Genomic DNA, 10764 nt, shown 5'->3' with positions numbered 1-10764 from the left:
GAAGTCTGAGGAGCCTGCCTAGGGTATGGGTAAAAACATTAGGTTCTCTGGTATGAGAAAGAAAGGGCAAGGCAGAAAATCTGACTGACATGAAGTTGGGGGAGGGTGTAAATATGTGCATGTGTGTGCACAGGAGTGTGGGTATGTGGGGGGATCTAGTTTGCCTACCTGGGCTATGAATGAAGTAATATTTGCTGAGTGAAATTGGGTGTTTGTACCAGTCAAGGGGCACCTGCCCTCCTCCCAGCACCATCTCCTAGTAGCAAAGGTCCCAGAAGCTTTCAGCTCTTGAGACTGATTTCTCAGTCCAGCTATTGTTTCCTACTGTCCCCACCCACACTTATGATCGCAAATTACAACTAGGTGGATAACTTTTTTAAAAATCCGTTTTATTAATAATGACACATGTCTTTCCAAACAAAACGGAATTGAAATATATTCCCCCCATCCCTGCCCTCTGAAAAATAATGAAGCCAATATCTTCTGGGGTCCTAGTTGCCTTTCTTTCCAGGGATCAATAGTCTTGCTCCCAGGCAGGTATCTCAGGCCTTTAGGGGGCAGGGATGAGGACCTCTGCAGCCTACACATAAGGTTGGCTGTTTCAGAGCACAGAGGCATGCCATAGGGCTGGGAGGCAGACCTGGTAAGAGTCTTGATTCTATCAGTGATTTGCTGTGTGACCTTAGACAAATTATTACCTTCTCTAGGCTTCAGCTTCACTCTCTGTAAATAGAATGGGTGTAGAATGCATGATATCTAAGAGGACAATCAACTGACATTCTGTGACTCCAACCAATTTCAATCTTCCTCTTTCTTTTTGGATTGAATGGATGGACTGGTAGAAGGATGTGGGCTCCCCATTGCAAGGGCATTTGTGCAAGAGTGAAAACAATCCAGCTAGGCTGATCACCCTACCAGGAATGATGGAACTTGAGCAGAATGAAGCAGTCTGATGTTTTTCCTGAGGTGAAACAGTTCAGGGGACAATTACAGGGGGTGGAGGTGAGGGACTGGACTGTAGAGAAAGCAGAGGAAGGTCAAAGAAATTAAAGGCATTTGAACTGAGTAGGTTCCATCTTTGACTCCAGCACTACACCCCCTTCCTATTACCCCCCCCCCCATTCACCATTGCTAACAAGAAGAGGTCCAAGAGACAATCTGATTATTTTTTTCTAAGAAGTCATGTCTTCTTAAAGGGCCTGCAGAGTTTGCCAGGAGGGACCCTCCAGGACAGTGGAGTGGAATGAGAAGAGCCCTGGGGGGGGGGGGTGGGAATTCCAGGTTATAGTCATACTTTCTGTACTAACTTACTAGGTGATTTTGGATAAATCACTTTAGCTCTCCAACCTTAGCTTTACAAATTTGTGGCATAAGGAGATTTGATTGGATCGTTTGGAAGGTCTTTCCCCACCTTGACATCTTGTGCTAAGATTCTATTCACCTTTGGCATTCTACAATCCAAGGAATGTTGGTAGTAGTGAAGATACAAAGGACTAACCTTAAAAGCTTTACACTAGAATAATGCCTGGATGGATTCCTGCAGGCCCAATAAACTGAAGCCTTTACAAAAAGCTTTCATTTACACAGCACTGACTGCCTTTTCACTAATACCAGGAGGATCATGCTGCAAGTATTATCATTATTCCCATTTTACAGTGGAAGGAATCACGTTTTTGAGAGGTGAAATTACTTTCCCAGGGTCACACAGTAAATGGTAGAGAAGGGCTGAAACCAAGGTCCTGTGAATCCAAGACCAGAATTCTTTCCACCATGCTTTACCCATAGAAATTTGCACATAGTAAAAACTTAATGTTTAATAAATCAAATCATTGTATTTTTGCAAGATTTGTATTCTGCTCATAGATTGAGTTCACTCCTTAACTCGGAAACTGTCCACATTTGGGGGTGGGGCATTGGGGGGATATTATCATTTTTTATAAAAGATTATTAGAAAAAATACACCGTTGGAAGCATGCATAATACTCCGTATACTGCGGGCTCTGGTGAGACAATTCAGCAGCTGGGACAGTTGAGCACAGCGCAAAAAGGCCGGAACACACTAGCTCCTTCGGGGAAATAATGGAAAGTGAAGCGCTTCTCTGCTCCAGTCGGAAATCCTGAGCCCGGAACATCTCCCCCTTCCTTCCACTCTCAGTTATCCCCAGTCCTAGCTCCACTGTCTGGGAAGAGTGCCCCAGGCTGTCCTGGCACCAAGGTCTCACGTGCTAGATCTCGGGCCTTCAGGTAGTCTGGGGAAGGCGGCTGAACAAGGCTCCGGGCTTTGGGGGTTTGGACTGAGAAAGAATCCTCATCATGATCATTATCAAGTCGAGGAAGTCGCTGTCAGTCTCTGTAGACATGTTTTTTATTTCCCTGCGGACCATTGGAAGAACAATTTTGTAAATCAAGGCAGCCGCCTCTGGCTTCCGGGTCTCTGCTGAATTAGTCAGAGGGCTGGGATACCCATAACTCGGTGAAGCTGAGGCTGCTTTATTTTCGAAGTGCCCGGCCCCTGCCGGCTCTTCTCTTCCCGGAGAGGGGACCTGGGACTTCAAGGCCACTATGTGGGTAGAGGGGAGGAAGGTAAAGAAGATGAGGTTCCAGCCAAACCCGTGCAACCTAAATGTGGGGCGAAGGGTGTTCAGACAGTCCTGCGGAGGACAATCCAGCAACCATGCGTCAATATTTATGAGGAAACAGAGTGTCTGTGTATGAGGGTTTATATGCGCTTGTATCCGTGCTGTGTTTTTCTGCGTGTTTCTATGTTGTATTTATGTATGCTGAGCATTTATTCATATTCCTTTCCGATTTTGCGCAGCTATGGAGTTATCTGTAGGGGGAGGGGCATATTAACATTGTGTATGTTCCGGTGTTATATGCACCATAGGGTACTCTTTTCATGCATTTATTTCCGGACATGTGCACTTCTTGTGGTCAGTATGGAGAGCACGTTTGTGTGTCCATTCTATTTGGGTAAGTTGCGTGAGATTTCACATAGGGCAGTATTTCAGATGATGGGTATTTTCCTGTTGTGTGATGATCGTGCGCTGCGCCCTTATACGTGTTGTGATGTTTGGTTCTTTTGGTTTTTGAGTTTTCCAATTATGTTTCAGTGTTGGGGGTATGTGAATCGTGTGTTTATAGTTCCTCTAAGATCCCGATTCTATGTGGTGCGTGTGGGTCCCTTTTACATTCCCGGCCTGCTTCTTGAGGGTGGAATGGGTTGGTGGGTTTGGTTCCCTTGGGTTGGGCTAAGGGTCTGGAAGTGGTATTCCTAACAAGTCACGGTATTGGGCACGCGGTCTGGCCCGGAAGGAAGAACCAGCCTGGTAGCAGGCAGCAAGAGGGCTGCTCCGAGGGGCTGCTGTTCCCACCCTGGCCCTCCTGATTCTATCCCCAGTCTCTCTGGATCTATTTATTGCACTTGAAACGATTTCCAAAGCGTTTAAAAACCGTTCCCACGGGGCCAAGGAGCTAGCATAGGGGAGTATGGAGTGGGGGTGGGGAAATAAGCCCAGAAGCCTGTGGTGGAGGAGGGAGTGGAGGAGAGAGCGTGTCTCAGACTAAGCCCGGCATCTGCGAGGGCCGCAGGAAAGGAAGAGAGGCAGCTGCGGCAGTGGGGAAGGCGGCCAGTGGATAGCCAAGTGCCCCCGGGAAGCCCACGAGGGGCGGCGGGGGCGGCGCCGAAGCGGGCGACAGAGGAAAGGCCAGGCTTCCTCCTGTGGCCGGTGAGTTCTCGTGGTAGAGGATGGGCACACGGACCAGCCTCTGGGCAGACGGTGACAAACTCGCGGCCTCCAGGTCTGCGGCCAACTGTCGCTTCCACTTGTTTCTGCGGTTCTGGAACCATATCTTCACCTGTGTCTCGGTGAGCTGCAGAGAAGCTGCCAGGCCGGCACGCTCGGCGCTGCTCAGGTAGCGTTTCACGTCGAACGTGGATTCCAGCTGGAACACCTGGCTGCGACTGAACACCGTGCGCGTCTTCTTCTTGCGGCCAGCTGCCCGAGGTTCAGCAGAGTCCGGTTCAGGCCTGTCCTCCTCTCCGCGTCCGCTGCCGCCGCCGCTGCCGCTGCCGCTGCTGCTACTGCAGGCGGACTCGTCCGGCTCCCGATCCAGGCGCTCCGCAGACCCAGGAGCATCTGGCCGCCGCCTGCAGCCGCTCTCCGGCCTGCCAGCCTCCTCGCCGACCTCAGGGGAGTCCCGGTCACTGGCTGAAGGGACAAAGAGGGACAAGGTTGTTTCTTCCAACACTGAATCAGCCCCATCCTACTCATCCCTTTGATTCTGTAGCCTTGCTGCCATTGGGAAATTGGAGATACAATGAAGAATTCAACAAGTCCCAAGCAGATACACACTTTCCATTTTTTTTCCACATTAGAACACACGGGGACAAAAAAACAAATGCCAAGTCCTTGTTCCCTTTGTCCCCTGCTCTTTACTCCCACCCCACCCGCGTTTATCCAGGTAAAAATACCTCTTATGTCCATATTAAAACACGCGATAAAGTCATGTCTACAGAAACTCGAACTTTCGACTATACACTAATATGTAAAACGGGTCCTAAACGGACATATTTAAGCATGTATCATAACATATATGGTACACATTAAAACATTCACGTACACTCTGTTCATAGAAACTGTCCCTGGCTGGCGAAAAATTACACTCAGTTACACAACGTCATAATGAAATACAGCCCGTATTCACAGAATTTCTATCGAATATTTTAAATAGCGCACATATACATGAAAACAAACATACACACACAAATGAACCACAATACACTGGGCGTATCAACATTGTATGTACCACATAGAAACTGACGGTTAAATACATGCTAGCACATATGAAACCCTTATACATGGAATTTCCTTCTTGCATACTTACTTTGGGAAATTACTCTTGCTTATAGAACCCGCATTCATACAACACGCGCCTGCCCATACCTCTTTTAAAAAATCTCCTAACTAAAGCAATATTCTAGAATGGGTTATTCAAGAGCTCCTAAATATATACATGCAGTCAAAGAAACAGAAACCAAACATCAGGATTAGGGAAAATCCAAAAGATCCGATAGAGCACCCCCTTCTCCCATACCCCACCCAAGGTTACATCCTTCTCTGTCTTCTCTTCCTGGGTTGGTGTTACTGAATTAATGCCTCTTTCTTAGATTTAAATACACCTCTCTCTTCCATTGATTTGTACATTAGGCTCAGCATTAATTACCACAGTGAGAGTGTGAATAAAGCAGGCCTCAGGGGTCTGAATAGAATAGACAAAACTCAGTGGGGGTAGCTGGGGAGAAAAGGTGCAGCTGATTGGAGGAGGGCAGATGTATGTATACAGAATATAAGGCAAGCTCTTTAAACTAATATCCTTCCTTCACTAGCAGGGTCCGACTAAGTATTATTAGGCTCTTCTTTCCAGTGGAAATAAAGACCTCAGGTGGAGTTCAGGCTTTGACCAGTCTTAATTATGGTCAAAACGTTTCACTTTTCTCTATGCCTCAGTTTCCTCGGTTTTAAAACACGGATAACCGCATAACTGACCTTTCAGGGCTACTGTGTAAATTCTATGAACTTTCGAGTTACTATTCTGGGTTTGAGCAATAGGAAAACGACTTTTTGGTTGGAGTTCTTTGTCCCCTCATATAGCCAAAGAACTTACACTAGATAGGTGTTTGTAAGGGCTCATCTATGGAAGAGAAACATTACTGTCAGACTATGGAGGAAGGTGACTCTCAGGGTTGTTCTGAGTGCGTATCAAACAGGCTAACCCTGCTTCCATTCACCCTTGAATGGAAGGAATCCAGATTCTAAAGCTCATGGCACGAAGCTAGAGACACATCCCCTGAGACCCTTTCAGCTGGAAGGCCTCGCCCCACCCTGAACTAGAGTGCAAAGGGTACGTGTGTGGGGGAAATGGGGAGAGGGAGTGGTAGCTATTTTTTGATAGAAGGAATATTCCTAATTCTATTTGTGAAAATATGGTTATTTTATTAATATGATTAGCATTAGATAAATAATAACATCAAGATATTAGAGTTTTGAAAGGAATTAACGGGGTTAATCCCTTCATTTTACCAAATAGTAAACTGAGGCACAGAGGGTAAAGAATTGCTCAAGGTCACATAGCCAATAAAAGGCAAATCTGGAATGGAACCCACCTCTTCTGATACATAATCCAATACTTTTCTTCATTATATCAAGCTGCACACTGAGCTGGCATTTTGGATAAGCATTAAACTACAGAGCTAGTATCTCATTCTTAAGATTTTACTTCTTTTGGAAGGATCACTTTAGGAGAAAGAAATAATTCCTCCCCTCTAGTGAGACTGGAATAACTCTCTGGGTCTTGTGTGAAGATGTGAGATATGCCTCCTGGTAGAGAGTTTTACTAGATTTCAAAAGAAATAGCACCCAAGAGAGATCTTCAGTGAAGATTCAAATAATCATTTGGGTGTGGTAGAAAAGACACCAAGCTGGGAGTCAAGTGGGCTGGGTTTTAGTCCAGACTGGACCAGACTCTAATCCTGAGTTACCCAAGGAAAATCATTTTCTCTATATTTCCCTTTCATAGTAGAAACTGAGGGGGAAGGACTCCTCAGTCTCAAAAGTCTCTAAGGATTCTTATAGTTTAGATACCCCACTTTCTTTGTTCTAAGTTCCTTCCACCTCTGACATTTCATGTTCTAATGTTCCTTATTTCTTTGTCATTTGGTCTTATATGCTATAAAGTCCTTTCAGCTCCAGAAACTTATGGTTCTAAATGTTAAAGCTGGATCCACAATAAATATGACCATTTCAAAAGAATGGAAGGGAACTTCAGGTTTTAAAATCACTGAAAGGAAAAGAACTCCATGTTTATAGTAAAGCAAATGTTTCCATTCTAAAGGTGACAGCTTCTTTGCCCAGGGCAAGGTTTTGCTCAGGTCTTTTGGAAAGTGCTAAGGCACTACCTCTGAAGTACACCTGCAGGTCGATTCTCTAAGTCAGATTCTACTATTTCCTCTTCAGTAGCTTCCCAGGAAAGGGAAACCCACTGGCTGCCAGGGAATCCCAGGTTGTTCTCTATTGAAGGAAGCAGGTGGAGTTTCAAGATGAGGACACCTACACTAGGCACTGGAAAGAACAAAGAGAGGAATAGGAGGGTTTGGGGAAGGGATAAAAACAGAGAAGAGAGCCCAGAATTCAGAACCAGGCTAGTTCTGAACAACAAATTCTCCTTTCCATTCTCTCCTTAAGATTGCCTGAAATTCAGAAGATTAACTACATCTTCTCCTAGTTTCTAGTCTCTTCTTCTGTCCCTAATTCTCTTTTCCTTACCTTCTGCTTTCTCCTGTTCTCCCCTGATCTTTCCAATCCCTCTTTTTCCACTGCCTTTGCCTTCTCTTTTCCCTCTTTTCTCTCCTATTTTTCTTTTCCTCTCTCAGTATTTCTATGTCTTCTTTATCGCTTTTCTCTTCCCCCGTTCTCGTTTCTTTTTCTCTCTACTGTTTCTGCACAGGAAACTCAGCAAAGCAAAGCAATGGATGTTTTCCAAGGGTCCGATGGGATGTGCCTCAGAAAATCAGGCAAGAAAGCTAGAGCTGTCAGGAACCCAAATGACTCCTGAGTTTTTGGTGGTGTTTGGATAGGCCATAGCAATTGGAGCTCTACTTCCTGAGAATGAGAGTAGCTTGCACCACTTGGGTCTGACAGTCTTTTTGTCCCTAGCTTCTTCACCAACCTGCCTACTTCCCCAACCTTGTCTTCTGAGAGGTCTCGACAATGACCTCGGTATAGAAAATAGTCCTAGACCCTTCACCACCCCCAAGCCCTGCTGCTGCCGGGGACCTATTACTTACTGTCTGGACTGTGACAACCGATGTAGGTGGCATGCGTGCGTCTGTACCACTGAGCAGGGCTCTCCGCAAGCGCATAGCCATGCGTTCCGAAGCCGAAGGCCGGGCCAGGGCAGCAGGCAGGGGGTGGCGGCAGGAGGCAGGGGCCGGCTCGGGCTCCGGTCCCAGCTTCGGCTCGGGCTCCGGTCCCAGCTCCGGCTCGAGCTCCAGCTCCAGCTCCGAGTATACAACGCTCACGACTCTCCCGTGTCTCAGCTCCCGCCCGCAGCTGCCTTAGCTCCCGCCGCGCCTCCTCCTGGTCTTCCTCCCCCTCCTCTTCCTCTTCCTCTTCTTCTTCTTCTTCTTCCTCATCCTCCTCCTCCCCCCGACTCAACTCCTTGCCCTCTCCCCCGAGCAAGTTCTCGATGAAAAAGGACGAGACACGGGCCGGCGTGGCGCTACAGGGCTCTGTCACCTCGTCCGGCATGATGTAGGAGGGCCGGATTGGTGAGGGCTGCCGCTAGCTCCTCGCTCTCTCGCTCCCTCTCTCTTGGCGCCTGCCGTTGGGCAGGGGGAGGGAAGAGCGGAAGCAAAAGAAGGGGGAAGGTAGCGGAGCGGGCGCTTCAGAGACCTAGAAGGCAGGGAGACTCTGCAGCTCCAGCCTCCTCGTGGCTGTTCGGGGACGGAGGGTTGCTCTCTGAGAGCCGATTCCCTTCCCGAGCGCTCATTGCAGCTCTCGGCTCTTGGCCATCATTTCCTGCAACTGGCGGAGATGGGTGGGGGTGGGAGGCCGCAGGGACGGGGGACTGGGCTGGGGGTGGGGGATAGGAGGGGGAGATGGAAAGAGGGAGGAGGGGGCTTGGAGGAAAGGGTAGGGGGAAGCGGGGGCGGGGCAGTGGCGCAAGTGGATAAGAGACCTCAGAGGCGTCGAAATCTGCGCACGAAACAATAATAATGTAATAAAAGTGTCAGGCGGTCCCCAACGCCCCAGGAGTCTCCGATTGGCCGAGCACAACGTCAAATGGTAATAGCGGGGCGCTGGGCCAGAGTGGGTAGCGGGCTGGCGACACGGTTACGGTAGGCAAGGGGGCCCAGGAGGGTGCGCACAACTGCTGCCGCTGCTGAGGCCTCTGGGCCGCCTCGTCACTCGCCAGCTTTTTATTTGGGTCAATTAGAGAGTCCAAAGGCGGAAAAGACAGCAGCGAACCAGCACCCATTCCATTCCAATTTATTCCATTCCCGGGGTCTGAGTAACCAAGGAGAGGGAAGGGAGAAGAGAGTAGCTTGCGTGTGCGGGGGAGGAAGGCCTGAAGAATCGCCGGACGCTCATTGGCTGAGGGGGGAACCCAAGGGGAGGTCCCGGCTAGCCAATCACCTCCTGAGAAGGCCACTCATTATGGTACTATCGTTGCGTCTACCGCGTAGAGTGGCACTAACAATAATATTGTAAGAACGTTGTTCGGGAAAATAGAATATTTAATACAAACCCACGTTTCCAGAGCCCATTATAGCATTATCTCAACAAGGATGAGAATATGAGATCCCGGGAACTCGGGCGGACGTGTAGAACAAGAACTCTCAGAGCCAAGCCAGTGACCTAGGCAGGGTGGGAATGGGAGGTTCATAAGCGCCATTTATGCATTTCATTAATTGAAGATCATAGAATCTTATACAGACTCTTAAATGACACTTAGTCCAGTCCCCTCGAAATTATCTGACAGATCCCGAATAAATATGTATCATGTATATTCATAGAACTGTATCTCTAATACTGTATAGTGTAGGTATGCATATATGGTATGTGTATATATACATATAAATACATATATATATATACATATATATATATACAACCTTTTGCCCCCTGCAATATGTAAAATATTTAGTTACTTCATTAGGCAGCAGGATGCAGTGGAAAGGGTATATTCTGGTGTGTCAGAAGATGAATTTTGGTCCCAAATTCTTTTGTATAATGGCAGGCAAGTCGTTTCACCCCATAGGCTTCAGTTTCTTCTGCCCATCGAAGGATAACCTGGATGACCACTAATCCCCTTTACTGCTCTGACATCACATTATCCCTACCATACTTGAAGTGTTTAAAGAAAAAAAAAACACTATCGAATTAATCAGCAAAATTGTCCATTGGCTATACATCTAACTGGACGATTTTAGTCGCTACTATACTATTCACGTCCACATCAAACATTAGAACCTAGAATGTTTGAGATGAAACTGGCTTTAGGATGCAACCCCGTCATCATAAACTTTTTACATAGCAGACCTGTAAAGGATTTGTCTCTGTGTGTGAACCAACAAGCATTTACTAATGAAAAAGAAGAAAGAGGAGGTAAAGGAAGAGGAGGAAAGAGAGGGAAAGAAGGAGAAGGAGAATGGGAAGGTGAATTGGGAAGAAGGGAAAGGGGAAGAAGAGGAGAAGATGTAGATCTTCCAATGGTGATTTTCGCAGTCTGGGTGGGCAAACTAGAAAGAAGCTGCGGAAACAAGGCTCCCTAGAAAGCCTGTATCTTTGGCTAACAGTATCCGCACCTGTTGTAAAAGAGTTTTTGTTTTTGTTTTGGGGCTTTAACTGATTAAGGCAACCTATACACGTTATGATATTATAATAATAATGCGTCCTCCAAGGGACTTCCTTTTAATCCTTTCCTCCTGCTCTCAGACAGCCTATCACCGAAGGGAAAACTTAAGATTTTTAATATACTGAATTCAACAAATGACAATTAAAGCAGTACATGTAAGACCCTGTACTGTGTGCTGTCTATGGTTCCTTTTTCTCCATTTTAAGAATCCTTACTTTCTTAGAATGGATATTTAGGTTCTAAGGCAAAAGAACAATAAGAACTAGGCAAATGGGATTAAGTGACTTGGTTAGGGTTGTACAACTAAGAAATTTCTGAGGTCATATTTGAACCCAGGTCCTCGCC

At 46.9% G+C, this 10764-nt stretch overlaps 1 protein-coding gene across 1 annotated transcript; it reads right to left on the bottom strand.

Moving 5' to 3' along the window:
• Window positions 1-408: 408 nt before the first annotated feature.
• On the bottom strand, window positions 409-8574 carry HMX1 (H6 family homeobox 1). The gene is made up of 3 exons (XM_056803796.1): window positions 7847-8574; window positions 6970-7121; window positions 409-4266 (listed from the first exon to the last, which is right to left on the bottom strand). Exons 1-3 carry the CDS (start codon window positions 8307-8309, stop codon window positions 3559-3561), a joined length of 1323 nt encoding a protein of 440 aa, XP_056659774.1. The 5' UTR covers window positions 8310-8574; the 3' UTR covers window positions 409-3558.
• Between the last annotated feature and the right edge of the window lie 2190 nt (window positions 8575-10764).

Source organism: Monodelphis domestica, chromosome 6 (genome assembly GCF_027887165.1).
Source record: "Monodelphis domestica isolate mMonDom1 chromosome 6, mMonDom1.pri, whole genome shotgun sequence".
Taxonomy (NCBI): domain Eukaryota; kingdom Metazoa; phylum Chordata; class Mammalia; order Didelphimorphia; family Didelphidae; genus Monodelphis; species Monodelphis domestica.
The sequence above is the reverse complement of the archived record's forward strand: the minus strand, read 5'-3'. Positions and strand labels throughout refer to the sequence as shown.

Excerpts from the sequence above, each read along its gene's own strand:
- HMX1 (XM_056803796.1), bottom strand. The coding sequence starts at position 8,309 with ATGCCGGACGAGGTGACAGAGCCCTGTAGCGCCACGCCGGCCCGTGTC. Across the intron at positions 7,122-7,846 it reads CGGTTGTCACAGTCCAGACA|TGCCTAGTGTAGGTGTCCTC; the intron begins GTAAGTAATAGG and ends TGTTCTTTCCAG. Across the intron at positions 4,267-6,969 it reads TAGAGAATCGACCTGCAGGT|GATGGGGCTGATTCAGTGTT; the intron begins GTACTTCAGAGG and ends AGGGATGAGTAG.